Here is a 25,332-nt window from a genome sequence, read left to right as displayed (position 1 = left end):
TGCACCAGACGAGCCAGTTTGCTTTTCAACTTTACAGTGAGGTTGCCATACCAGGCTGACATCCCATAACGGACCAAGCTCTCCAGTACTGCCTGATAAAATAAGAACATGATGCTTTTGTCCACACCATACAGTCTCAGGCTGCGCAGGAAGTCCAGTTTCTGCTGTAAATGGGAACACATACTTTCCACATGGACATTCTAACTAAAAGAGCTGTCTAAAGTGAACTCCGAGATACTTATATGAGCTGACCTGCTCAATGGGTGAGTCATGTATGACAACAGGACTGTGGTCACCCACTGATCTTGGGTCTAAGACCATGTCTTTAGTTTTCTGAACATTCAGGATGAGATGGTGGGCATCACACCACTGCACAAAGTGCTCTATTTCAGAAAAATAGGCTGAAGGGTTTGAATCTCTGTGCAGTCGGTTGAGGATGGCGGTGTCATCAGAAAATTTAAAAAGGCTTCCAAGGAGACTGTTTGTGCATTCATTTGTGTAAAGCGTAAAAAGGACCGGGGACCTGACACAACCCTGCGGGGCACCTGTACTGATTGATTTGCATTCTGAGAGGGTGTTATTGACTCTCACCTGCTGACTTCGACTGGTTAAAAAGGAAAGATACCACTTGATTAAAAAGGGTTAACACTCATCTGTCTCATTTTTAGGATGAGTAGATGGGGTTGGAGTGTCTTAAAAGCTGAACTAAAATCAATAAATGAAATTCTTGCATATGCTTTTGGGCATTCCAGGTGCTTGACAGTGAAGTGGGTGATGCTGTTGATGGCATCATCAGTACCTCTCCCCTGCCTGTAGGCAAACTGGTATGGGTCAAGTGCCAAATTAACCTCTGCTTTAAGTATAGACAACATGTATTTCTCAAAACTTTTCATTACAATTGAAGTCAGGGCCACGGGTCTGAAATCATTATTTTCAGCAGGACACTGTTTCTTAGCTACAGGAACTACTGTGGATTTTTTTCCAGAGGGCAGGAACAGTGTGTGTATCCACAGACTGCTGGAAGATGGAACACCAAACTGGAGTGAGCTCTTCTGCACAGTGCAGAAATGCCATCAGGGCCAGTGGATTTTTTAGTACACACATGTTTAAAGATGGACTGAATTCTATGTGGATCAATTACAATCCTGCAGCTAGCATCAGTTAAGATAGTTCTGTTTTACATTTTACATAAAAAAAAAAAAACTCTGAGGGCTGTTAGAGCTAAATATAAGGTCGCTACTTCATGGATTTCTGCATATCGCGGTGGGTTCTGGAACCTAACCCCCGTGATAAATGAGAGACCACTGCAATTTTGGAAAATGACTAACCAGTTTGTGTTCTGTTACATCCATCACTAACACATGTAATTAACAATGAGAGAGAAGTTAAATCAGAACATAAAACATAAGGAAAAAGGCTCTAGTTACTAAATGTCAAGTAAACAAAAAGAATCACTTTTATTCATCAGTTAATCAGTTAACTATAATTACCCTCTGCGTTTAAAAGGGTACCTGTTCTCGAAGGTACTACAGGTTGTTCTAAGCATCTTGGAAAATGTGGATTTAGTCTGTCTCAATGTCTTTTCATGTAATCCAAACTGACTCAGTGATGTTGAGATCAGGGCCCCGTGGGGGCTACACCACCTGCTGCAGCACTATTTGTTCTTCTCATTAGTTCTATATAACACAATGCTGTCCTGATGATGAATAATTTGCCAACAATCTCATGTCTCCTTCATAGTACTGCATGATGGATATGATCTCAGCATTTAAGTGCCTAAAACTTTTTGGAAAACTAGACAGCAATGGGCCCACAACTGACCTCTGTGGGATCCCACATATGATGCAAGTTATTGACATACATTTAACAAGAGAAAAAAAGAGTAGGATACACACCAGTAGAAGTGCTCAACCAGAAAGTGTTACCCACTTCTCAGGCTTTTAATTTAGGATGTTGTAATAAATCAGGAAGCTGCAAAATGCTGCAGATATCAAAAACACATCCAAATATAGAAAACCCTCTGTCGTGTTCCTGACAGGTTGGACTGGGTTTGCTCTTGTCTGGCATGTTTGTGTGTGTTTGTGTGTGCGTGGGGGACTGTGCTTTTATTTTTTACCACAGTTTGACGTCTCTGGTTAACATCTTCCAACACCTGCTTCACTGTAGCTTAACTGTGATACAACTCAACAGCTCTCTGACAGCCTTTTGTGTGTTTTGTGTATGTCTGTGTTCACGCACTCATGAGTGAGTGACCTGTATCTGTTGTCAGAAACAAACAACCTGTCTCGGGGGGGATAGCAGATGAATAATAGATCTGATCGTCTACAGTTTCCATCACCGGCCCCCTTGGGCTGCAGCCAAGCATAGCAGCCACCATGTTAGCTTATAGTCAGCCTGTTGTACTCTCTGTGCTGCTAACTGAACAATGTGCAAGTTAAATCTTCTGCTCCGAATCGTGTCATGTCTGCCCCAGCAGTATGTTTACATTTAGCTGGTTGACTGAAGAAATACACTTTTCTTTTGCTCAGGCTGTGCAGTAAACCGTTAATCCTTCTTACAATCTGAATCACTGCGCAAAATGAAGGTAAGGGCAGGAATTCAGAGGTCTGGAAATCAGCAATAGTTTACCTTAAAGGGACAATAAAGTAAAGAGAAGGTCCAGAAAGCAAAGTAATGGGGAGTAGACTCGTATCAGACAAAGACACAATTTGAGGCAGTTTCAAGCCTGTAGTTTGGGTAATTTGATTCACCCATCCATTATCTATACACTGGTCAATCCTCACTAGGGTCGCAAGGGGCTGGAGTCTATCCCAGCTCACTTAGGGTGAAGGCAGGGGACACCCTGGACAGGTCACCAGTCTATCACAGGGTTTTAAATAGAAGCAAACAATCACACTCACATTTACACCTACAGACAATCACTGTAACTATGACTACAAGTGAACACTGCGTCAGCTGCCTTGCTGATGATCACATGATTGCGATCCTACTGCACATCCACCGCTGCAAACTTATCGGGACTTATCGGTTGGAAATGATGCAATGACTGAGCAGCCTTGGCGGAGGACTGCGCTCTCTGAGTGCTTTTCATGTGTTGAGTCTGTATCGTTGGGATCCTCATGAGAAAATCTAATTCTGTTGACTGACAGCAGGTCTTTTGCGTATATTTATGTGCCCTGGTAGCGCAAAAGAAACCCCTGATTATGTACATTATTCGTAGGGTTATTACAAACAGGCAGGCAAATAGGAGCTCTAATACAGAAACATCCAGCAAGGATTACCGTCTTTACGAATTACAATCTTTATGGACTTTAATGGACTTAATTAACTGATAGAGGTCACACACACAGTTTAAATTGCTTTTGTTTCTCTGATAAGGATAAAATCTCTGCACTCACATGATGATGTGCATGTCTGTTACTATGGTTTACCAAATGATTTACATTAACATCCCATATACAGGTTGCTTCATGAGCAGTTCCACAGTAAATAGATTTATTAGTGGTATAGCTTTTGAATTTCCACATGTACTACACAAGTGCACAAAACACTGTTTGCCTCATTTGCTTTTAAGGTCTGAAATTAAAATTAACTACACCAGAAACCATTTTTCATTATACCATATGTATGAACCAAGCTGTGATTATCCACTTTCTTACCAGCCCAAATGAACCACATTTTGTTTCAATCAAATCAAACAAGTTTGGTCTGGTGCTGCCATCTGTGATTCTAGTATGGTCAAAAAACACATCTGTAGAACTTGATCTCTGAATCTCTTACTTGAAAAGAGCACTAGCACACAAGAAACCCTAAGCTGCCCCTAGGACTTTTCTTGTAAACGAACCAGAGTTATGTTTATATTCAATGTTAATCATCAAATTGCAGTGTATCTCTAACAAACATGTTGAATGTATTTCCTTGTTGATTTTCAAAGTACGTTAAAACCAGAACTGCTTACTCCAACGTCAAATAGCTTATTTGCTGGTGCATTACTGCACTTCTTGGTGAATTATTGCCAACTGTGAATCAGTGGAGATAACGTTGGCAGGACTGTGTAACTCCCACATGTGTGCGCAGATATCCTTGTGGACATGAACAAGACACCCAAAACTGGGACCTATTCAAAGAAAAATGGCTCCGAAGCCCCACTAGTGTCCAAAAACTGTACATGATATATTAAAAATTCCCTTAAGTCAACTGCTGATCTCACTAAAACAAGTCTAAAATAGGTTCTGCAGCTCATGTCCTCTTGTGGACCTCAGAAAACAAGTGCCTGTCCATGCAGCCACCAGCCACAGTGACTTCCTTAATGTGAAGAGTGCATCTCCATAGAAACAGATCCCATCCATCTCCAGTCACAGATTCTGTAGCACTTTAACTAACAGTTATGAGGCTTCAGGCTACTTCAAGCTGTACTTGTCATCACTTGAGATCATTTCAATAGGAAACTGGTGGACATTCTCTTGGGCAAGATAGAGACCATAATGTTTCCATTACAGCCTTCAATTTTCTAAAATAAACCATCCATCTATCCATTATCTATACACCGCTTAATCCTCAACAGGGTTATGGTGAGACTGCTGGAGTCTATCCCAGCTGACTTAGGGTGAAGGCAGGGGACACCCTGGACAGGTCACCAGTCTATCACAGGGGCTACGTACACAAACAATCACACTTGCCTTCACACCTACGGACAATTTAAAGTTACCAAGTAACCTCAGCATGTGTTTGGACAACGGGAGGAACCTGGAGTACCCGGAGAATACCCACACATGCACAGGAAGAACATGCAAACTCCATACAGGAAGATCCCGGGAAGGCCAGTACACAAACGGGGGATTTTCTCGCTGCAAAGTGACAGTGCTCACCACCAAGCCACTCTGCACCCATCAAAATAAACCAATAATCTTCATTTCCAACCTCTGACATTGCAACAGCTTAAACTAACATCAACTCAAAGTAGCATAGAAATATTCACAATATCATAATACAATAAAATGAAACAACATAAAATGGTGGTGTTTTAAAATAAACACTAATTTTAGATTATGACCACATTCTCTGTTTCAGTTAGCAAATGTTAGTTTAGCATGTTAGCATATAAATGAGCACCATAAAACTTAGACCTGCTAATTATTAGTATGTCAGCATATTGATTTTTATCAATTCTAATGTTTTCATGCTCACCTTCTCAGTTGACTAATTCGCCTTGAGCACATCAGCTGAGGTTAATGGGAATGTCACTAGTTTCACAGCTACATTTGGTCACAATATGCCTTGGCCTGCTCAATCACCAAATCTAAATCCAATGACAACCTCTGGGAAATCGTCTAACACAAAATGGAGAACCACAAGCTATAAAACAAAGCAAATTTGTTTGAATTTGTGCAACAGGAATGGGCCGCTGTGACAGCAGAACATTGTCAGAAACTGGTGTAGAACATGCCAAGATGCATGGCTGCAGTCATAGTAAAAAATGGTTATGCACTCAAGTACTAACTCCTTTGTGTATCATGTGACTAAAACGGACATAAAAGAAAACATATAATACCTAAAAGCACTGTTTTTAGAAGTACAATGCCATAGCAATTGATGTAAGAACTTAAGTCATGTTGGTTATTATCAAGAAAACCATGGAAAGATATCAGATCTTAAATTAAACTCTTGTGAGCCATTTTTGTTGTTATCATTATATGTATCCGGAACAATTGTCCCTATACTTGTACCAGGCACTAAAATGAACAAGAAATCGAAGAAAACAAGGGTGGTCTAATAATTTTTTCCATGACTGCATATGGCCCCCACAGCCACAATGTTGGCATGGCCAAGAAAAAAAAACAAAAAACAACTCAAATACATTAAAATTCTGAACTGTTTAGGGTTTCCAGTAAATTGACATTCACCAGGCAAGATTACAAACAGCATCACAGAGTTCAAGGTCTTTAGTTACTACGATGTTTTCTAGTCTAGAAACGTCAAGAAAGAAAAAACTCATCAGACCACTGTGCAAGTTTATATTACACACACACACACACACACACAAAAAAAAACAAGCTCTGGACAACTGCAGATGCCCTGTCAATTTTCACTTTCTCTATTGCACATAGAGCAGTTCTCAGCGCTGTCCCCTCAACACCTATTCAACTTCTAAATGTCGGCTGGGTACCTGCCCACTGTTCACTGTGTGCCAGCCTCTGCCGTAGCATCAATCTGTAGCAAACCCAGCAGCTAAAGCCTCTAAACTACTTCTCTGCTCTCTGTTCATCTGCCCAGCCATCACCTCCACAGCCAGCGGCTCCAAACATTCAGAGCCACTGGGGTTTTTAAACAGAGCTCTACTTACAGCGACTTGTTTACAGGAAGAAGAAGATTGAAAGGGAAATTAAGAAATGAACAACTGAAAATCTCAGACATATTATTTATTGAATACCTTCACTGTTAACCATTTGCTGATTGCAAGTTAAATGAAAAACAAAACTAAACTAAAAACCCACAAATTATATATTGCATATGGCTCATGTTGGCATCAAGCAGTTAGCAAAGCAGCAGTGTATATGTTAGGGGAGTCTGGTGAGTCTTTGTGGGTACAAATCACACATGTTCCTTAAAACTTCCCCTAATTAAGGGAGACATTTAGGTATTGTGTAAACAAAATTGTGTGCATGTGGCCTTGTGTATAGAGAAATGTTTCTAGAAATCAAACTGTTGTGAGCTTGATCCCTCCAGCAGCCAATATAACCCTGAACGTCCTGACAGTCTGACGAAATGTCAGCATGCATGGGTTCACTCTGACCACCATTCATCAATTGTGGCAACCCTGCCTTCTCAAACTTTTTACAAAAACCAACAACAGCAAATACGTTTTGAAGGTTAAATAATTGTGACCAGATTACATTTTCTATTACCATAATGAGAAACTGCTATTGTTAATTTTTGAAAGCACTGTCCCATTTAGAGCAAAAAAGACAATGTGGCAGGGTGTGTTTTAGGATGGGGCTAAATTGTGATTCTCAGGTCGCTAGTATCGCGTTACCTAGTCTCCTAGAGTTCTCAATCTGATCCATTGCTCACTCCTTACATCCAGTTTCAAAAGACCACGATGGCCATGGCTACATACCAAGCTAGAGGCTTGAAACGAGTAGTCCACAAATCAATGACTGATGTAAAATCGGCTATGTCCATCTTTTATATATTAAGTTCCAGTAGTCAACTGATGATTGAAAATGAGCAAGTTTTCTGTTTGTTTTAACATTTACTACATGAGTGACAGAACTGACGCAGCACTTGGAAACAAATACTGCAAATATATAAAAGTGGACTTCCTGATGACAGAAACAGAGCAAGTGATTATGGGTACTGCTGAACATGGCATCTCTCATAATTTCCACTTTAGACTATTTGTGTGTGTCATGGATATATGAAGGTTTTGGAAGCAGTGCGATCTAATCCACTTTCTGTAGTTTTTGAGAAAAATGGGTTCAAAGTTTTGTGTTTTCAAGAATGGTCTAACATTTGAAGTGTCACTAATGCTATACTCGCGTTGTGGGTTAGACCACTTTGCTACTAAAATCTAGACCATAAAATATTAAATTACATGAAACTCAGTTCGGATTTTTTGTGGGTTAGACCTCTCTGCTTCTAATGCCCTCATGTATACATACACAAATGGACATGTATATAAGCTGCTGGAACAGTGTTCCATGAACATAGAGGTCAGTGTCCACAGTCAACAGTGTTTAGCATCGCCATGAGCTGAAAGGCTACCAGCAAGAAGGGGAAAGTCTTTCCTCTAGAAGTTTAGAAGCAGTACCTTAAAGCTTGACTGACTCACATGGACAAAGAAAAAGTTCTATGGTTAGATGAAACAAAAATTTTGATAATGATCAAAAATATGTTTGGAGAACAGAAGGTAGGGCCTGCATCTTCAAGAATACCAAACATACTGTCAAGCATAGTGGTGGTAGTATTATGCTCTGGGGCTGTCCTTCTGCCAGTAGAACTGGTGCTTTACACAAAGTAGATAGAATAATGAAGAAAGAGCATTACCTTCATATTTTTCAGGAAAACTTAAAATCATCAGTCAGAAGGTTAGATCTTAGATGGTGTTAGAATTTTCCACAAGGCAGTGACCCCAAACATACACCAAAAGTGGTAAAGAAATGGTTAAATCAGGCTAGAATTAAGATTTTATACAGGCTTTACTAAAGACCGGATTTGAACCCATCAGTAACTTGTGGACTATGATGAAGAAACAAGTCTGTGTCAGAAAGCCAACAAATTCAGTTTAACTGTTCCAATTCTGTCAAGAGGAGGGGTCAAGAATACAACCAGAAGCTTGTGGATGGGTAGCAAAAGTGGCGAGAAAATTTAGAGTTATAGGAGTCATTGGAAACTCAAGACTGCCACGATATAACTGGGCTTTACAAGTGTATGTACACAAGTGTGTATCTAGAGAACAATCCTGGCTCTACGCGGCATTTAGACAGCAGACAATTGCATATTTGTGAAACAACATTGCCATCACCCTCAGCTGCACATTCTGCCTAGATCTATATAGCAATTTAGTCAACATTTACATGCTTATATGCTGAACTAATAAAGGAAACAGAAGCTGCTAAACAAGCAAGTTAGCATTACCTTTATGAGCATAATCCCATGAGGGTGTTAGCATTTAGCTCAAAGCATTACAGGCATACAGTCGCTAATGGTGAGAATCTAAAAAAACAAAAACTGTCTCACTATTTTTCATCCATCTGACTGTACTGAGTACAGCAGAAGTCTTTCTAAACCAAAAGCTGATCAACAGTGAAGGAGCAGAGAGTTTCCCTCTTCACCCAGATTCACTTATGTATAGAGCGTCTCTTACAAGCAGAGCTGTTTTGGTTCCAGGAGACGTGTTTCTAATCTAATCGTACACACAGTGACGAAACCGTTTGTCAGAGACACCGAGAAAAGCTTCTCTAACAGAAAAACGACTTAATTAAACACTGGGGCTGAATGGACAGGGGAGAGTGCCAACGTTGTATCCCACAGGAAAGACAATGAGAGAGGAAGTGTGAGCGTGTATGGAAAGCCCTCTTATATTATAAACTTTTTACCATTTGATTGAGTCTTCAGGTCAGGATTAAGTTGAGAATGATGCTCCTAATGATGATGGTAAGAACATGTTGTCTGGTTAAGAGTATTTACTGAATGAATTTGAGGATTATAATGCTGCATTCCAGTCATGTAGCACTTTCGCGCTGCCAACTGGCGAAAATAGGCAGTAAACACTGAGCAAACCCAGAGATGGTGGCAGACCAAGCTTAAATGATAAACTTAGACCCATTTTTCACAGCAATATACAAAAAAACTTATGAATAATGTTCATGGATCGCTTAACTTCACAAATACAAGAAAACGAGAAAATTTAATTTTGAGACAATATATGTTTTTAAAAAACACAAAAACAAGATTTTACATGCAATGTTTTTCTCAGTTTATGTTTTATAGGGGATGCTCTTCCATCTTTTATACACAAAACTTATCTATGAAAACTACAGGAATACAAACATAAAAATGCTGACAAATGCTGGTACGAAGCTATTTTTTTTCCCTTTTACAAATCTGAAATGAAGGCAGAATCAGTCCTATTGTTTGTCCAAGTTGGTTCTCCAGTCAGGTACCATCATACATGAATTAACCTTTTAATAGACCACTGACCAAATGTTATTGGTCCCCACTGATGTCAGCTGACATTGTGCTTTAGCAGTGTAAATAAGCTATACACATTTGTAATAGGGCTGCCACAAACGACGCGTCGACGAATCGCCTGAGCACGATACGTCATCAAAAGTGGAAGTGAGCGCGCAATGCAACAGAAATCACCGTCCGAGTAGAGCGCGGAACACGCATGGACATCCGCGCTGTATCGTGCATATATAGTATATGCACGATGCGGCGCACTGTATCGTAAACGCGGATGTCCACGCTGTATTGTGCATATATAATATATGCATACACTATATATGCACGATACAGCGCGGATGTCCATGCGTGTTCCGCGCTCCACTCGGACAGTGATTTCTGTTGCATTGCGCGCTCACTTCCACTTTTGATGACGTATCGTGCTCAGGCGATTCGTCGACGCGTTGTTTGTGGTACCCCTAATTTGTAACTTATCAAGTTACCAAATTAGTGGTGCTGGATGACCCTGTGGCTTTTGGGGTCCCGAAAGGTCTTGGGCCCACTTCATCTGGTTGTGTTGCCACAGTATTTCATCTCATCAGTCATAATGTTTTCACTACTATGGTTTTCATTGCAGTAGTGTCATATACAGACAAACAATCACACTCAAATTCACACCTACAGGCAATTTAGAATGATCAATTAACCTCAGCATGTTTTTGGACTGTGGAAGGAAGCCGGAGTACCCGGAGAAAACCCACGCAAAGGGAGAACATGCAAACTCAATGCAGAAAGATCCTGGGAAGGCGGGGACATGAACAGGGGATCTTCTTGCTGCAAGGCAAAAGTGCTAACCACTAATCCACTGTGCAGCCTGGGTTTCCCTCAGTAAGATGAAAATTTTCGATTGATCTATCATTGACCAAGAAAAGCACTCAGAAATCATCCTTTGAAATCCTGACTATTGTAAAGCGGTACCTCAGTCAGAGTAAATCAAGTATTTGTGATTTGTAGAATACAACAACATAACAAAAGCACTGGTCTGGCATCATTGAAAAAGCGAAGAGTTCGTCCTCTCCATCTCTCAGCAGGAGGTGCAGCATGGCATCATTTGCAGGTGGCAGCAGAAGCCGCTCTAGAGCAGCTGCATGTCTGCAGCCAAACGCCAATTACTTTTTCACCTGCATGAATCCACCGGCTGCCTCAGTGCAAGTGGGTGAACATCATCAGCACAATCACCAACCCATTAACAGGCGGACATTTTGTGATGGTGCCTTGGGGATGCATGACTATTTTGAGGAATGACCTAATTGAAATTAGCTGTGGGGGGTGTGACACAGAGGAAATTATGGATTTTACATTTTGTCCTCTTTTAACCTTGACACACTTCTGCTGGATTTTCCCTCTTAGCGCCGTTAACTAATGATGGCTGACATCATTGTGACTACAATATATATTACATACAACACTTCTTTGTAGAAAATTGATTTATAGTTGAACTGATTCATTGTTTTTGGCTTTGTTTTCAGTTGTCCTTATTTATTTCATATTAAATAAACTAGGGAATATACACTACCGTTCAAAAGTTTAGGTCACTTAAATGTCTTTTTTTTTTTTTTTTAAAAAGAAAAGCAGTTTATTTCAATGACGATAACATTAAATGAATCAGAAATACAATCTAGACATTGCTAATGTGGTAAATGATTATTCTAGCTGGAAACGGCAGATTTTTAATAGAATATCTACATAGGGGTACAGAGGAACATTTCCAGCAACCATCACTCCTGTGTTCTAATGCTACATTGTGTTAGCTAATGGTGTTAAAAGGCTAATTGATGATTAGAAAATCTTCATGCAATTATGTTAGGGTGAGCACATGACTAAAAATGTGAGCTTTCATAGAAAACATGAAATTGTCTGGGTGACCCCAAATTTTTGATGGTAGTGTACATAAATTTGTTATTGCTGCGACGAGATTACCAAGATGAGTACATTTTGCTGCGCTGCATTGACGAAAAGTTTCAAACTGTATTGTAGTCATACAGAAATTTATGATAACTTATTTAACTGGAAAATTTTGCTACTGCTTGAAAAGAAAATGGCAGTTTATTTCATGATACCTGGCAATCAGGCTTAGTTTAGCAACAATATGTAGGGCAACTTTCCAGAGGCATCACATGTATTACCCTTCATTAACTCTAATATGTAATATGTTAAATTTGTGACCGATATTGGGACGTACTGTGAACACTGTGCCATGTATGCTGAATGGTTTTGTCATTTTCATGTGGTATTTCTGTTTTTATATGATCCAATTCAATAATGACATAAAAAGTCAAGTTCATGAAAAAGTAAGTCATCATCAGTAGGTAGCAGACAGCCAAATTCTCCAAACAAATCAAAGAAAATGCTGCTCTGCACCAAAACTGCAACCCAGGTGCTGCATTATTACGCTACTGTCTCAATAGGGCAATGAAAATTTCCTCTTCACTATGTCTGTATTTATTCATTGTAACATTATGTCAACTACATCATCATGGGTTAAAACTGGAGACAACAATATCAATTCCATCAAGTGTCCTATAAAAAAATTGATATACACTCATGCTAACCTCAGGTTGCTAGCCTAATACCTATACATTTGAATCAGAGTCAGAAATAGTTTTACTACCAAATAAGCTTTCAGATTAGAGGAATCTGACTTTGTGTTTTAATGTACAACAGTAACATATACATTTTAAAAGATGTTGTAAGTTACAAGTCAAATTAGCATCAAGTGTAATCAATGGACTATGGGTAGTACAAAACAATAGAAACATATGTAGTGTGCAGGAACGTGCAAATTTATTGCCTGAAAATGTGTGCAAGGATACATACAGTAGTATATCACGTAAACAGCTTGAAATGGGCAAAAAGATACCAATAATGTCATTAATGTAACACAGAGTTGGTGTCTGTGGTGAAGCAGTGGGGGTAGGCAGTGTCACTGGGGGTGTCTGTTGTTCGATAAAACTTTAAAGCTTTTTAGCATTTGTAGCCTTTTAACACCAGGGCTTTGTTAAAGAAAGCCTCATTGAATGAAATGAATGAACGAACAGGGTGTTATGGGCTGATAAAGGTCACAGTCATGCATTTAAGGTTTATGTCAAGTAAAATCTCCTTAATATTTTGAATTGCACTAAAAAAAAAAACAACACACAATTCTCTACACTGTAGCTACATTTTCTTCTTCTTTTGCTTTTTTAGAATCTCTGGACACCTGACATGGTGCTGTACAGCTCGACCCCCTGCTACTGTTAGCTTGTAACATCGGTGATCGCTGAATTTAAGCTTATTCTCCAGCTGAACTCAATGGAGGCTGATCTGGATAAGGGGATCAGACTAATGCCTGAAATGTAAATGTAAATGTCCTGTAAATACTTGAAAAGCCTTGTTGAGGCCCATCGAATCCTTTTGTCCATGCCAACATCTGCCTAAAGCGTCTCTACATTCACCTGCTTAGATCCCCTCCACTAGCTGAAGAATGGGGAAGAAAAGGAGGGAATCTGCCTTTTTACTGAAGAGGACTTTGACCGACCCGTATCCTTTGCGCAGGCCTTTTATCGATGGCCTTTTTTTGCATCGTGTTTTAGAATTTCGCATTCAGCTGGTTGAGAGACGAGGGCCATCAAATGTCCAGGATCGAAGAGAGACCACACACTTGCAGGCAGCTGAGGAGTGCAGGACAAATCAAATGGCTCTCCACCAGCTACTCTACGGGGGCTCCACTTGTTTTCCACAGCAATGGGCCCCGGTGTGAGTGGCCCCTCTTTTAGAGGCACCATAGGCCACCCGGATCTGCCCCGTCATCCATTACAGTGTCCAGAACGGTGGTGAGCACAGGGGAGGAGTTGGAGGGGTGACGGAGGTGGCGGAGTGCCAGACGGACACCAGCAGGGACAAGATGGTGGGCTAACCAAAAGCAAGCCACCCTCAACACCCCTTATCCCTCACCCTCCCAGAAACGAGAGGGGAGACAAATGAGGAGGAGGAGGATTAAAAAACATTAAGCGGGGGAAGAAGTGGGAGTGAAGGGGGAGGGACAGTAGAGGGGTGAAGGCATTAGGCTGTAAAAGGGGAGAAATGCGGGACAACGGGGATGACGGAAGATGTGCAATGGCAGCGAGAAGTTGTGAAAGGAGGAGAGAAAATGAGAGATTAAGAGCTGAGGAAAGAAAAGGGAAATAGGAGCTGGACTGAAGAAATGTCAAAGAAGGCAGGAAAAAAAAAAAGATCTGGCCCCAGAGGACATACACTGCAAAAAATATCCTTCTTTACTAAATCAAACTAAACCACAACTCCTCTTGAGCAGACCTACAAGATTCCCATTTGGTGGAATGACGCAGCAGTAAAAACCTTGTATTTGCAGTCAATTTGAAGTAGGATCGCAATCATGCAATCGTCAGCAGGCAGCTGACATAGTGTTCACTTGTAGTCATAGTTACAGTGACGCCGTGACGCAATCTCGCAATGATACACAATTCTTGAACAAATCTGTGGATAAAAACTATAAGCCACATCACTGCCAAAATCGAACCACTTGGTCCTTGTGTCATTTCTGACTTTCCCTGAAAATTTTATCTAAATCTGTCAGTCCGTTTTTGAGCAATGTTGCTAACAGACAAACAAACAGACAAACTAATGTCAATCGCCACATAACTCCACTGCATTCCTAGTCGGAGTAAAAAATAGGCAGCATTAATTGATGGATCCTGGGTCATGTCCCATTAGTGCCTAAATGTGACTCAGATAAATTAACTCACAAATACAAAAACATACATTTACAAACACTGAGTACACTTCATTTTTTTTCTTTTTCTACATAAGCTGTAATGTCTTAAAAGGACAAACCTGAGATCAAAGAACTTGTTAGGACGGATATATATTTTTTTAGAGTGCACAGAATCAAAAAGAGGGCTGAGAGCAGAGATGGGACATACACAGTGAACTGAGGGCTGTAATGAGGCTGGGGGTGTTAACGAAGACTAATGAAGGAAGGAGTGCTGCTTAACCTGCGCTCCATCACTCTGTGAGGCCTCCAGCCTCGAGGTGCTGAAGAAGGAATGTGTGAGTCTCTGCCCACCCCGACCCCCCCACCCTAATCGACTGGGCTCCCACACTTCTGCTCCAGCTTCACAGTGTGACAGCGTCTTCTCCTCCTCAACACCACTGCCGCCACAGCCACTGGGACAAATCGCAGTGCCATCATGCATCACGCTTAAATGCCTCCCCCCCTTGAAACCACCCCTCACCCTCTTCTTTTCTATGTTGCTCTGCACCCCACCCTCGCTCCACAATCTACCCCCTTGCACCTCCCTTCTTTCTGTAGTTGCCCCTTTTCCAACTGTTACAAAACAAATCTCCCCTCTGACAGCATAATTCACCGGGCCAGGCCCGCAGAGGTAGCAAGAGATAGACTGGCCTCCTCGGCTGACCTCCATGGAAGACCCAGCTGCTTGTTTCCCCACGTAAACCTGGCCTCCATTCAGTCGAGGGCCAGTGGAAAGAAAAAGAGGGGCGACTCGGGAGGATTCAAACCAGTGGCCCCTGTGTATGCCTGAGTGAACGCCGTTGAGCCTAATACCCACTAATCTGGTCATCAAATACCCCTGCTGGCACGACTGGAAATCTGCTCCTTTTTTTTTTTTCCAGACTACCGGTAGTGCAGTGAGGGATGTCTGCCCTGTTGAAGCTGCTGTGAACAGAGGTGGAGGGATAAAATGGAAAGAAGAGGACAGGGAGAGCGGAGGTGGAAGAAATAAAGACATGAATGTAAAGGAAAAGACAGACAAAGAAAGACAAACAGGAGGTCATCTGAGGTGACCATAGTCCTGTTTGTGTCTTTCTTTGGAGAATGAACATGATCTAAATGGGCTTTTATACAGTATTTTTTTCTGGATAAACATGCTGCTGTGTGTTGTATTTAAAGAGTGCTGAGAACTGCCAATTACTGAAAACGAGAAAAGCACTCAGAGAGCGCTGTACTCCGCCATGGATGCTTAGTCATGTGATTTTCCACAGATGAAATCTTTACACAATTCGTAGTCCACAGATTTGCAGTAGGATTGCAGTCATCTGATCATCAGCCGGCCTCTGACGTAGTGTTCACTTGTAGTCATAGTTACAGTGATGCCATGCCACTATTTTGCAATGATACATAAATCCTTAACAAATCCGTGGATCCAGACTATAAGCTGCATCACTGCCAAAATCTAATCATTTGGTCCTTGTGTCATTTCTGACCTTCCCTGAAAATTCCATCCAAATCTGTTAACAAACCAACGCCGATCATCACATAACTCCACCGCGTTACTTGGTGGAGTAATTAACTGGAAATGTAGACATTTTACAAAATTGTTGGACTTAGAAAACATTTACGGCTTGTTTTGTTCAACAAGTGAGGGGAATATAGAAAAGTGTTTCATATTTTTAAAATAAGGTGAAGAAAAAGTGTAAATTTAGTAGAAGTTTTAATATTTGTTTTTAATTGGGCAGTAAAGTGCTCGTGATATATACTGGTGACAGATACCTCAGCAATGGCTGTAAAAACATCATAAAAACTCCAAAGGGAAATGTAAAGTTAAGTTGTATGAACAAACTTCACGTGTGCTTCCTCATAAACAGCCATCAGATTCTATGATAGTGAAGCCCTTTGTAGCTCTCCACATGGCTTCTGTATAGTTTTCCTGAGGTGAACTAGAGTGAGGCTGCCTGGTCTTCTTGTTTTTCCCCCAACCACACTCATAGACCTTCACTGGTGGAAGCTGTGGCAGGCGGACACTGGCTTCATGATCTAAAAACATTCACAAATCTGCAACCACCTCCAGCTTGCAATTAAAGCACTCCCAGCAGATTGCTCTGAGGGCTGACAGACTTGATGTTGGGGTGCACATCCAGTTATTTCTGGTCCAGCCCAGTTAATCTGAACCTGAACCCCAGCATGGTGTGGCAGCCTTGCTCAGGTTACCCTCCATGTACCTTCAGGTTCTACTTGTTTTCATTATTTAATGTGTGCCAAGGTTAGAGAATTCCTTTTTTATTGTATATTATGGGTGAATGCAGTTATTTTATGTTTTTAATCAGTGCATTAACATTAACATTTTCACCTGTGTACCTTGATCAATAAAGTGGTTCAATTCAAATAAAACATTTTTTCTCCTAGTCTTTATTACTCTGCCAAGGAATGTGGCGGAGTTATGTGACAATCGCTCTGTCTGTCTGTCTGTCTGTCTGCAACATTACTCAAAAACGGACTAATAGATTTGAATGAAATTTTCAGGGAAAGTCAGAAATGACACAAGGACCAAGTGATTAGATTTTGGCAGCTTATAGTCTGGATCCACGGATTTGTTAAAGATTTCTGTATCTTTGCAAGATAGCGGCACAGCGTCACTGTAACTATCACAACAAGTGAATGCTACGTCAGCTGCCTGTTGATGATCACATGATTGTAATCCTTATACTAATTGACCACTGCGGACTTATCAGGACTTATCCGTCGCAAATCATACAACATACAATCATACAAGGCTGAGAAGCCTTGGCGGAGTATTTTGCTCTATAAGTGCTTTTCTTGTTAGTTATGTGACGATCGGCGTTGGTTTGTCCGTCTGTCTGTCTGCAACATTACTCAAAAACTGGATTTGAATGAAACTTTCAGGAAAGGTCAGAAATGACACAAGGACCATTTGATTAGATTTTGGCAGTGATGCGGCTTTCAGTCTGGATCCATAGATTTGTTAAAGATTTCATTGCCAGATAGCGGCACGGCATCGCTGTACCTATGACAAGTGAACACTACATCAGCTGCCTGCTGACGATCACATGATTGTGATCCTACTACAAATCGACCGCTATGGACCACAAATTTATACGACTGAGCAGCCTTGGCGGAGTACTGTGCTCTGAGTGCTTTTCTTGTTAAAAATGGGTCATTAAAATTTTGTAGTAATTACTAATATAGACTAAAATGAAATATTATTTTGTGATACATTTTTTCAGCTGTATCTCTCAGCCTTATTTAAGCATCCATATTGTGATTAAGACTGGCAGATTTGCCATTAGCAGATTTGCTCAGGTGTGCTTTGTTGCACCTGTAACCACATCCAACAGTGATGTCATGGTCTTCTGACACACACCGGAGTTCACTCAGCAGTAAGACGAGAAGTGAGAACTGGATGTCAACAAAAGCAAGACTTTCAGCATTTAAGAAGAGCAGCTCATTTAGATAAGGACTTTGTGAATGGCCTTTCTGCTTCAGGTCCTTCATAAGTCATGTTGTAAGAGTAGGAAGTTACTACTAAGTTACTACTCCACACTATTTTGTACATTACTGAGGCCAAAAAAAATCCTAGTTTGGTCAACATATGTATGGAGCTGAAGAGGAAGGCTCAGGGAGCATCCATAGTGTTGACAGTGTGTGAAAGTGAATCAAACACCCCAAGAAATCTGGTTTTAAGAGTTTTTGACACAAACTCCACTTGACTGAAGGAAAGGAACTGAAAATAAAAACTGAGAACTGAGTTGCTGCTAATCACACATGGTTATGAGAATTTTAATTAAAGCATAATAGTATACTTTTTCTTTTATGGTCCTTGCAAGATTACACCACCAACACATCAATACAATATACAATACTCACCTATATCATCATCAGTAATGTCACTCAGACAAAAAAATTTAATTTCTTTCAGATTTACAATAAGCCATGCATACTGGCCCTCCTTTTCATCATGGTGTTACTTATAGTTTCAACATTCAAAGGTAATTTATTGTCATTCGTGGTTTCTAAAAGAAATTAAGATGGTAGGAATAAGCTTTGAAAAGCCCATGTCAACAGCATTACCTGAAGCAGCGCTGCCATAAACATCAAGTTTTAGCTGATGATTATTTGACATACAAATGATTGTGATTAACAACTTAATTGCCTTTACTTGTTCATTGTATGCCTCCATCAGTTATAGATTAGTGACATTATTGCCTTTGACTACCATCATTTTGCTGCAAATCTGAAAAATCAACTCCTTATATTACTTTTTTTTTCATTTAACTCAATACCAAAATGTGCCCATATTGGTGCTGTGGTGTTTGGTATAGTCTCAGCAGAGATTTTAAATCCATGACGTTATTGTCTATAGATGCTCAACAAAATGCAGTCAAATATTAGTGGTTAAGCACCTTAACATAAAATGGCTTGGTTGATTCCAAACTTTTGAATGGTATCTATCAAACAATATGGCATCTTCAGGTTTCATTACTTTCATCAGTTGGACTATGGATTTATAGATATTCCTCCACTTCAGCAATAAAAGCACAATGGAAAAGTAAAAAGACTTTGGACACAAATTGGTCTTTTTTTTTTTTTTTTTTTTAATTAATATTATCATCAGAATGAACAAATTTATTGTGTTATACCTCCTTGGGTGCGTGAAGATAGCTTCCAGCCATAAAATACGAGCTGATCTTTTATAAAGGGCAGAAAATAAATAGCCTGCTACTTAGCACAGCTGGACGTGGGCATCCTCAGCGCATGTGATGGGCATCTCATCTACAGCCACCCCCTGCATGTGTCTGGCTGACAGACTGCCTTACTGTGACGACCATCTGTCAACAGACTCCCTGTTAGACAAGAGGCCCAGAGACTCCATGAGCCCAGACGGAGCACAGGGCATGGCTGGCACTACCCATTCACAAATACCTTTTGGGAGGACAGATGGTGCTGAGTTTTCTCCTTGTGCGTCTTTTCTTCCACTAACCACCATTCCGGCACTACCTTCTCAGCAAGTTGGCACCTCCTTTGTGAACGAACATTTCATGAAAGCTTCGTTTAAAAACGCCAAAATGAAAAGGGAGGAGGCGTGAGGGAGCCCAGAGGCTTTCTGCAGGTACCGTCCAGCACAGATCCAGCCTCACTGGCCTAGGCACAAAAGGTTTCACATCTCTTCAGTTAAAACTGGCTGCAACCAGCTTTTCCCCCTAATCTTTGTTTCATGTCTCACCCCCCGAAAAGATTCAACCAAGCAGATCAGTGTCCTCTCTGGCACACTGCAACTGCACCGTACGGCTGGGAGGGCAAACCAAAGGATAAGAGTTGGAAAACCCTTCCAGTCTTCAAGCTTATGGTGACAAATCCTAATTCATCTCCATTGACTTCTTAAAGCTCTTTAACCCCATAGGACACACGCGTGGGTCTGTTACCACAATACATCTTTGTGTGACCAGAAACCCACCAAACCCAAAGACATTACATTTTAAACTCTAATAGAGATTTTAAAGTTTTCAAAGATGCCAAATATGTTGCACTGAAATTGGTAACAAATATTTTTAGAAATTTAGCTTTAAATATTTTTGCAGAGAGCTGCGTAGTTTAACTTAAGAAGCGTTTTAACACTGATATGATGTTCCTGAGGTACTGTCTTACAGGGTAAAGAAAAAAGAGGAGACAAAAAAAGTCCAAATAATAAACAATTATTTTAACAAATACTCCATTTGCCAAACATATCGCTGACAGAAGAGCTACTCTGCGAGGTGTTGGGTTTTGACAGACACTAATTGAAACTTTTCATTAATTTCAGACAATTAATAACCCAAACACCTAATTAATTAGTTCCCAAAAAATAAAATCAACAGATTAAATGACAATGGAAATAAACTAGAGTCGCACCCCTATGACTGAGGACAGCCAGGCAATATAACTGAATGCTCCAAAGCAGCTATTAAATGGAACCTGTGGGTCCTCATTACTTGTATTACGGCGGAGTTATGTGACGATCGGATTTGGATGGAATTTTCAGGGAAGGTCAGAAATGACACAAGGACCAAGATTTTCCCAGTGATGCGGCTTATAGTCTGGATCCATGAATTTGTTAAAGATTTCTGTATCATTGCGAGACAGCGGCACAACATCACTGTAATTATGACTACAAGTGAACACTACGTCAGCTGCCTGCTGACAATCACATGATTGTGATTCTACTACAAATTGACTGTTGTGGACTTATCAGGACTTATCCATCAGAAATGATACAATGAACAATTGATTAAATTGTGGGGGTGTTTCTGTGTCCCATCAATTCCCGCTGCCCGTTACATATTTAGGTCACACGATTTGGTATCCATACATTACATACACATGCATAACACATACCTGTGCTCAGTGCAAGGTTATTTTGTTTGTGGGTACATCTATGTTAAATGACCACATTCTATATTCCTGTAATTTGTGATCATCAATAACTTATAAACAAATGCTGCATTTCTAAAAAAAAATAAATAAAAATGCTGCATGTCTGACTATGCCATATAGGGGAATGAACAGCCTTTGCGGAGTACTGCACTCTCTAAGTGCTTTTCTCGTTTTCAATAAGTCACTTTCTCAAACCCAGTGTTCCACCCAGACTATCATCAGCAGTGAAGTTTAGGCGAGTGAAGCGCTTGGTTCAAGCTAGAATGATTTGCTTTGAGTGAAATGTAAATCAAAGTGTTTCTCTAACCCTAGGGTTCTGTACACAACAATCACAACCACTGGATGCTGCACTGGAGCACAAGCATGTTAGACCAAACAAAACAGGCCACATATCTGCCCTCCCTCTACATTTTATGTGCAGCTACAAATGTTGTGTAGACAAGAGACAACAAAATGAATCCAGCCACAGCCATTAGCCGACGCTAGCATGATAAAATACTTTGAATGGCTGTGAAAGGTTGCTGTCCATTCAAAGCTCATCACTGCACCTGCCACTTCTGTGTGGAAAGACACATTCATGGAGCAGTGCAGAACAAGAGCAAAGACCAGAGCATAACAGTGATTTCCCCCTGTAGCAGAATTATAATGAGGCACAGTTGGACCATTCTCCAGCAGTGACACAGTGTAGTGGAGACAGGTCTGGCTTTGCAAGATGAGAGGTCATCATAACTACATTCATCACTGAAAAAGCAACTACGTTACTTTATCTAGGTCAAAGAAGCTTCTAAACAAATTTAAAGCAGCTACACCCAAATAGCACGTCCTTTCGACTTAACACATGTAGACAATGACAATGAGACACAATACCATTCCAACATGTCCACTGCATGTTTGAGCTTGTGCACGCTCAAGTTCTGCACAGTGCAGGGCAAAGAAAGGGGGAGATGGGAGAAAGGGGACAACGGGAGCAAGAGAGACAGTAAAACTGGCACATCTAAATATGCAAACTAGATAAATATGAACAATCTGTCTCCATAATCACAGACTCCATCCTTGAAGAAATTTTAAGGTAGCCTTTGTCATTGCAGATGACTGCCTCATGTCTTCCTCTGCACAAATAAGAATAGCTGGACTTCACGATAGGTGATTAGTTGTGCTATGGGCAAATACACCCTGAGCAGGAAATCTGTGCTTCGATTCCTGTTTGCTGCAAGTCACTCCGTTGCTCTCTCTCCCACATTTGGGTTCTCTCTCAGCTGTCTCATTACACCAAAGGTAAAATGCCCAAAAAGATGGCTCTTAGAAAAAAAAAAACTATTCAGTCCTCTACGGTTTTAAATGTAGTTCCATGCTTTTATATTGAAGCATGGTGAAACCTTTTTTTAAATGCTGGGAAATATACCAAGATCTGCCCAAAAGTTCGCAAATTTCCAGAAAGTACAACCACAAGAACAGGAACTTTAGAAATAATCTCTCCACAACTTCAGTTGGACTCTATAGGTTCCTCACAGGTGAAGAAACTGAGTTTCTCCCAGAGTTCTTGGTCTATGAGGGCAATACTGCAGTGGAAATGTAGCTGTTCAAGACGTACTTAGACCAGGGGGCCATCATAATTTTGAAGTTTCTTTTGTTTTCAAATGCATTTTTTATGGATGACCATGGTTTTGTACACAAAATATGTGTGTTCATAAGTATCTGACACACTTAGAAATTTGATCGCACTCTTGTAAATAGTTTGTTTTGATGTTAATGTCTTTTTGCAAATTTTGCAGTTATTTATTTATTTATTTTTTTTGTGTGTTTACAGGTTACACAATTTGGCTATATCTCCAAAAGCAAGTTATGTACAGACTCAATTAAATTTACTGTGGTTCCAAAGGATATTGTGCAATTTTTCTACACTTGCAAATTTGAGGGATATCGCTATGCAATTTCTGCATTTTGAAATATATGTGAGAAAAACAAAAACAATGTTCTTTTCTTCTTTTTTTGTTTTTAGGTTTATTGCACTTTTAAGCAATTTATTGTAGTAGTTAAGACATACACTACCGTTCAAAGGTTTGGGGTCACCCAGACAATTTCATGTTTTTTATGAAAACTCACACTTTTATTCATGTGTTAATATAATTATACAAGAGTTTTCTAATCATCAATTAGCCTTTCAATACCATTAGCTAATAATAATGTACCATTAGAACACAGAAGTGATGGTTGCTGGAAATGTTCCTCTGTACCTCTATGTAGATATTCCATTAAAAATCAGCCGTTTCCAGCCAGAATAGTCATTTACCACATTAACAATGTCTAGACTGTATTTCGGATTCATTTAATGCCATCTTCATTGGAGAAAAAAATGTTTGTCTTTCAAAAACAAGGACATTTCTATGTGACCCCAAACTTTTGAACAGTAGTGTAAGTCAATACATAGTATTAAAATTTTGGATATAAGGCTTATGTTGATGTAAAGCAAATAAAAATACTCCAGAAAATTGCACTACAGTATGTAAAAATGTAAGCATATGTCAGACTTGCACAATGGTAGGTCTTAAAGGTTTATGACAGTGAAAGGCTCGGACCTTTAAATGTTTTACATTATAACATGTAAACAAAGGGTGTTTTTTTTTATAGTAGCAGATTACATTTTCTGCAAATTAACTACTTGACAATTGTTATAATTGCTACAGTAAAACATCATTTCTGACATATCATCAGTACATCTCAGGTTTGCACCAGTAAATAAGTCAAAAGCAGAGTTTGGACTAGAAAATGAGGCTGACAGACTACTGATTGGCCAAGATGGAAATGTATGATTTTTAGCACAAAAAGACATGGTGAGTGAAGTCTTGCAACATCAAGACTCCTCGCTGTGTTCTTTTATTAAAAACCTGCATCCCTTCATTTTTGCAATTAGGCAGGTTGGAACAGTCACCACAGTCAGGCTTCACTTAAACCTGGAAGGCAGAGAGAGCCGATTTTTTTAGCTGCAGAAGCATTGAAACATTCTCAGCATAACTCTTTGTGATGACAGACCTCCATATTCCAACAGGACGCTGGCACTTTAACTTACATTAACATTAATTTTAAAATGTGTTTTAAATTCTCATAAATAATATATATTCGATTTCTATGAGTGCATAGTTGAGCAGATCTGTTTCTGAGAAGCGTTCTGGGATTACTGCTGCTGTTGTCAGAGCCTCTGACACTCCCAATCAGCCAGTCCCACTACCGTGTCCAAACTTTTCTTTTCATACATGACAGCTCCGGTTTGGAGCCCACATGTGACGCTCTGTGCCTCACAACGTTTTAATCTGCGATCCCAAAGACGCAGAGAGCGATTATCAACAGAAAACACGAGGGACGTTTCTGTCACAAAACGAACAAATCTGTGAGGAGTTGCATTTTGGATTCGTTTCCAAAGACGCACAACGCGTTACGCACCACAGTTTTGAGTCGGATTTGGAAACAAACCAGAACAAAACAGTTGTAATCCTAACACATACAAATACGCAGATGACAAGCAGACGGTCTGGGTTTGTTTCACACATTTCCCAGCTCACCTGAAGCAGTTTGGCAATCACCTTAAAGTTGGCGCAGCAAGTTGAAACCAGCGCTCTCTCGGTAAAATGTGAACATATGAGAAGATTAAAAGGTTTCGGTGTCATATGAGGACAAATTATGAACTACATCACTCCCTACCTTGTTGGCAGATGAAGATGAAGTGTGCAGCCAGTAGCAGCCAGCAGCCCGTTGTCTCCATGTTGTGGAAAAAACGCTCACAGATGCGGTAAATAGGTAAAATGAAATAGTGATTTCTTTCAGGGGAAGCAGGTCCCGGTCGGCCCGAGCCCTCACAGCTCCATGTTGCTGGGCTCTGCTTGCTGCAGGTTCTGCTCTGGCTGGTAGGCTGATATAGATCCGCTCCGCTGCTCCGTCTGCCCTGCGCCGCTGACTGACTGGAGAGCAGCCGTCAGACTGGAGGGCTGCGCCGCCCACAGCCGCGGTGACACCGGCCCTCTTCCTCCACGCAGCCACCACTGATGCTGCTGACACTGACAGTCTGTATGCTTTTATTTTCTTATTTTTTATAGTTGATCACGAAACAGGTATAAATTGAAAGTCAGTGTTAGAATTAGCACATCACATTTTTTTTTGTTATTTTGATATGAATGAAGTTTATATTCTCCAAACACGTCACAAATACATTTTATCATCTTTATTTTTTCAATTTATGTTACAGTTTCATGATGCATATCTCTGATGTGTATTAAATCCTCCGATGACCAAACATTTCGGGCAGAGCATTATGGAATTAAATATAATTCCATAGAGCATGACCCCACAGCTCCCCTTTCCCTGTTCAATCAGAACATTTTAAAACTTGTCTCAGTATCTTCTGGGTGGGGTTCTGCTGGGGGCATTTGGACTCCTGACCTTAAATGTGT

The 25,332-nt window shown here is 40.4% G+C and overlaps 1 protein-coding gene across 5 annotated transcripts in view; it reads right to left on the bottom strand.

Annotated features, from left to right (window-relative positions):
• ptprz1a (protein tyrosine phosphatase receptor type Z1a) overlaps window positions 1–24,854 on the bottom strand; it is a 138,446-nt gene extending 113,592 nt beyond the window's left edge. For 4 of the 5 annotated variants that reach the window (XM_035947462.2, XM_035947463.2, XM_035947464.2 and 1 more), the window contains exon 1: window positions 24,587–24,851. In XM_035947462.2, coding sequence (XP_035803355.2) covers window positions 24,587–24,647 — 61 coding nt within the window. In that variant the 5' untranslated portion in view covers window positions 24,648–24,851. Of the gene's footprint in view, window positions 1–24,586 lie in introns of all 5 variants that reach the window. The other variant, XM_023268704.3, reaches the window with a different exon arrangement.
• Window positions 24,855–25,332: the final 478 nt, after the last annotated feature.

Source organism: Amphiprion ocellaris, chromosome 3 (assembly GCF_022539595.1).
Source record: "Amphiprion ocellaris isolate individual 3 ecotype Okinawa chromosome 3, ASM2253959v1, whole genome shotgun sequence".
Taxonomy (NCBI): Eukaryota; Metazoa; Chordata; class Actinopteri; family Pomacentridae; genus Amphiprion; species Amphiprion ocellaris.
The sequence above is the reverse complement of the archived record's forward strand: the minus strand, read 5'-3'. Positions and strand labels throughout refer to the sequence as shown.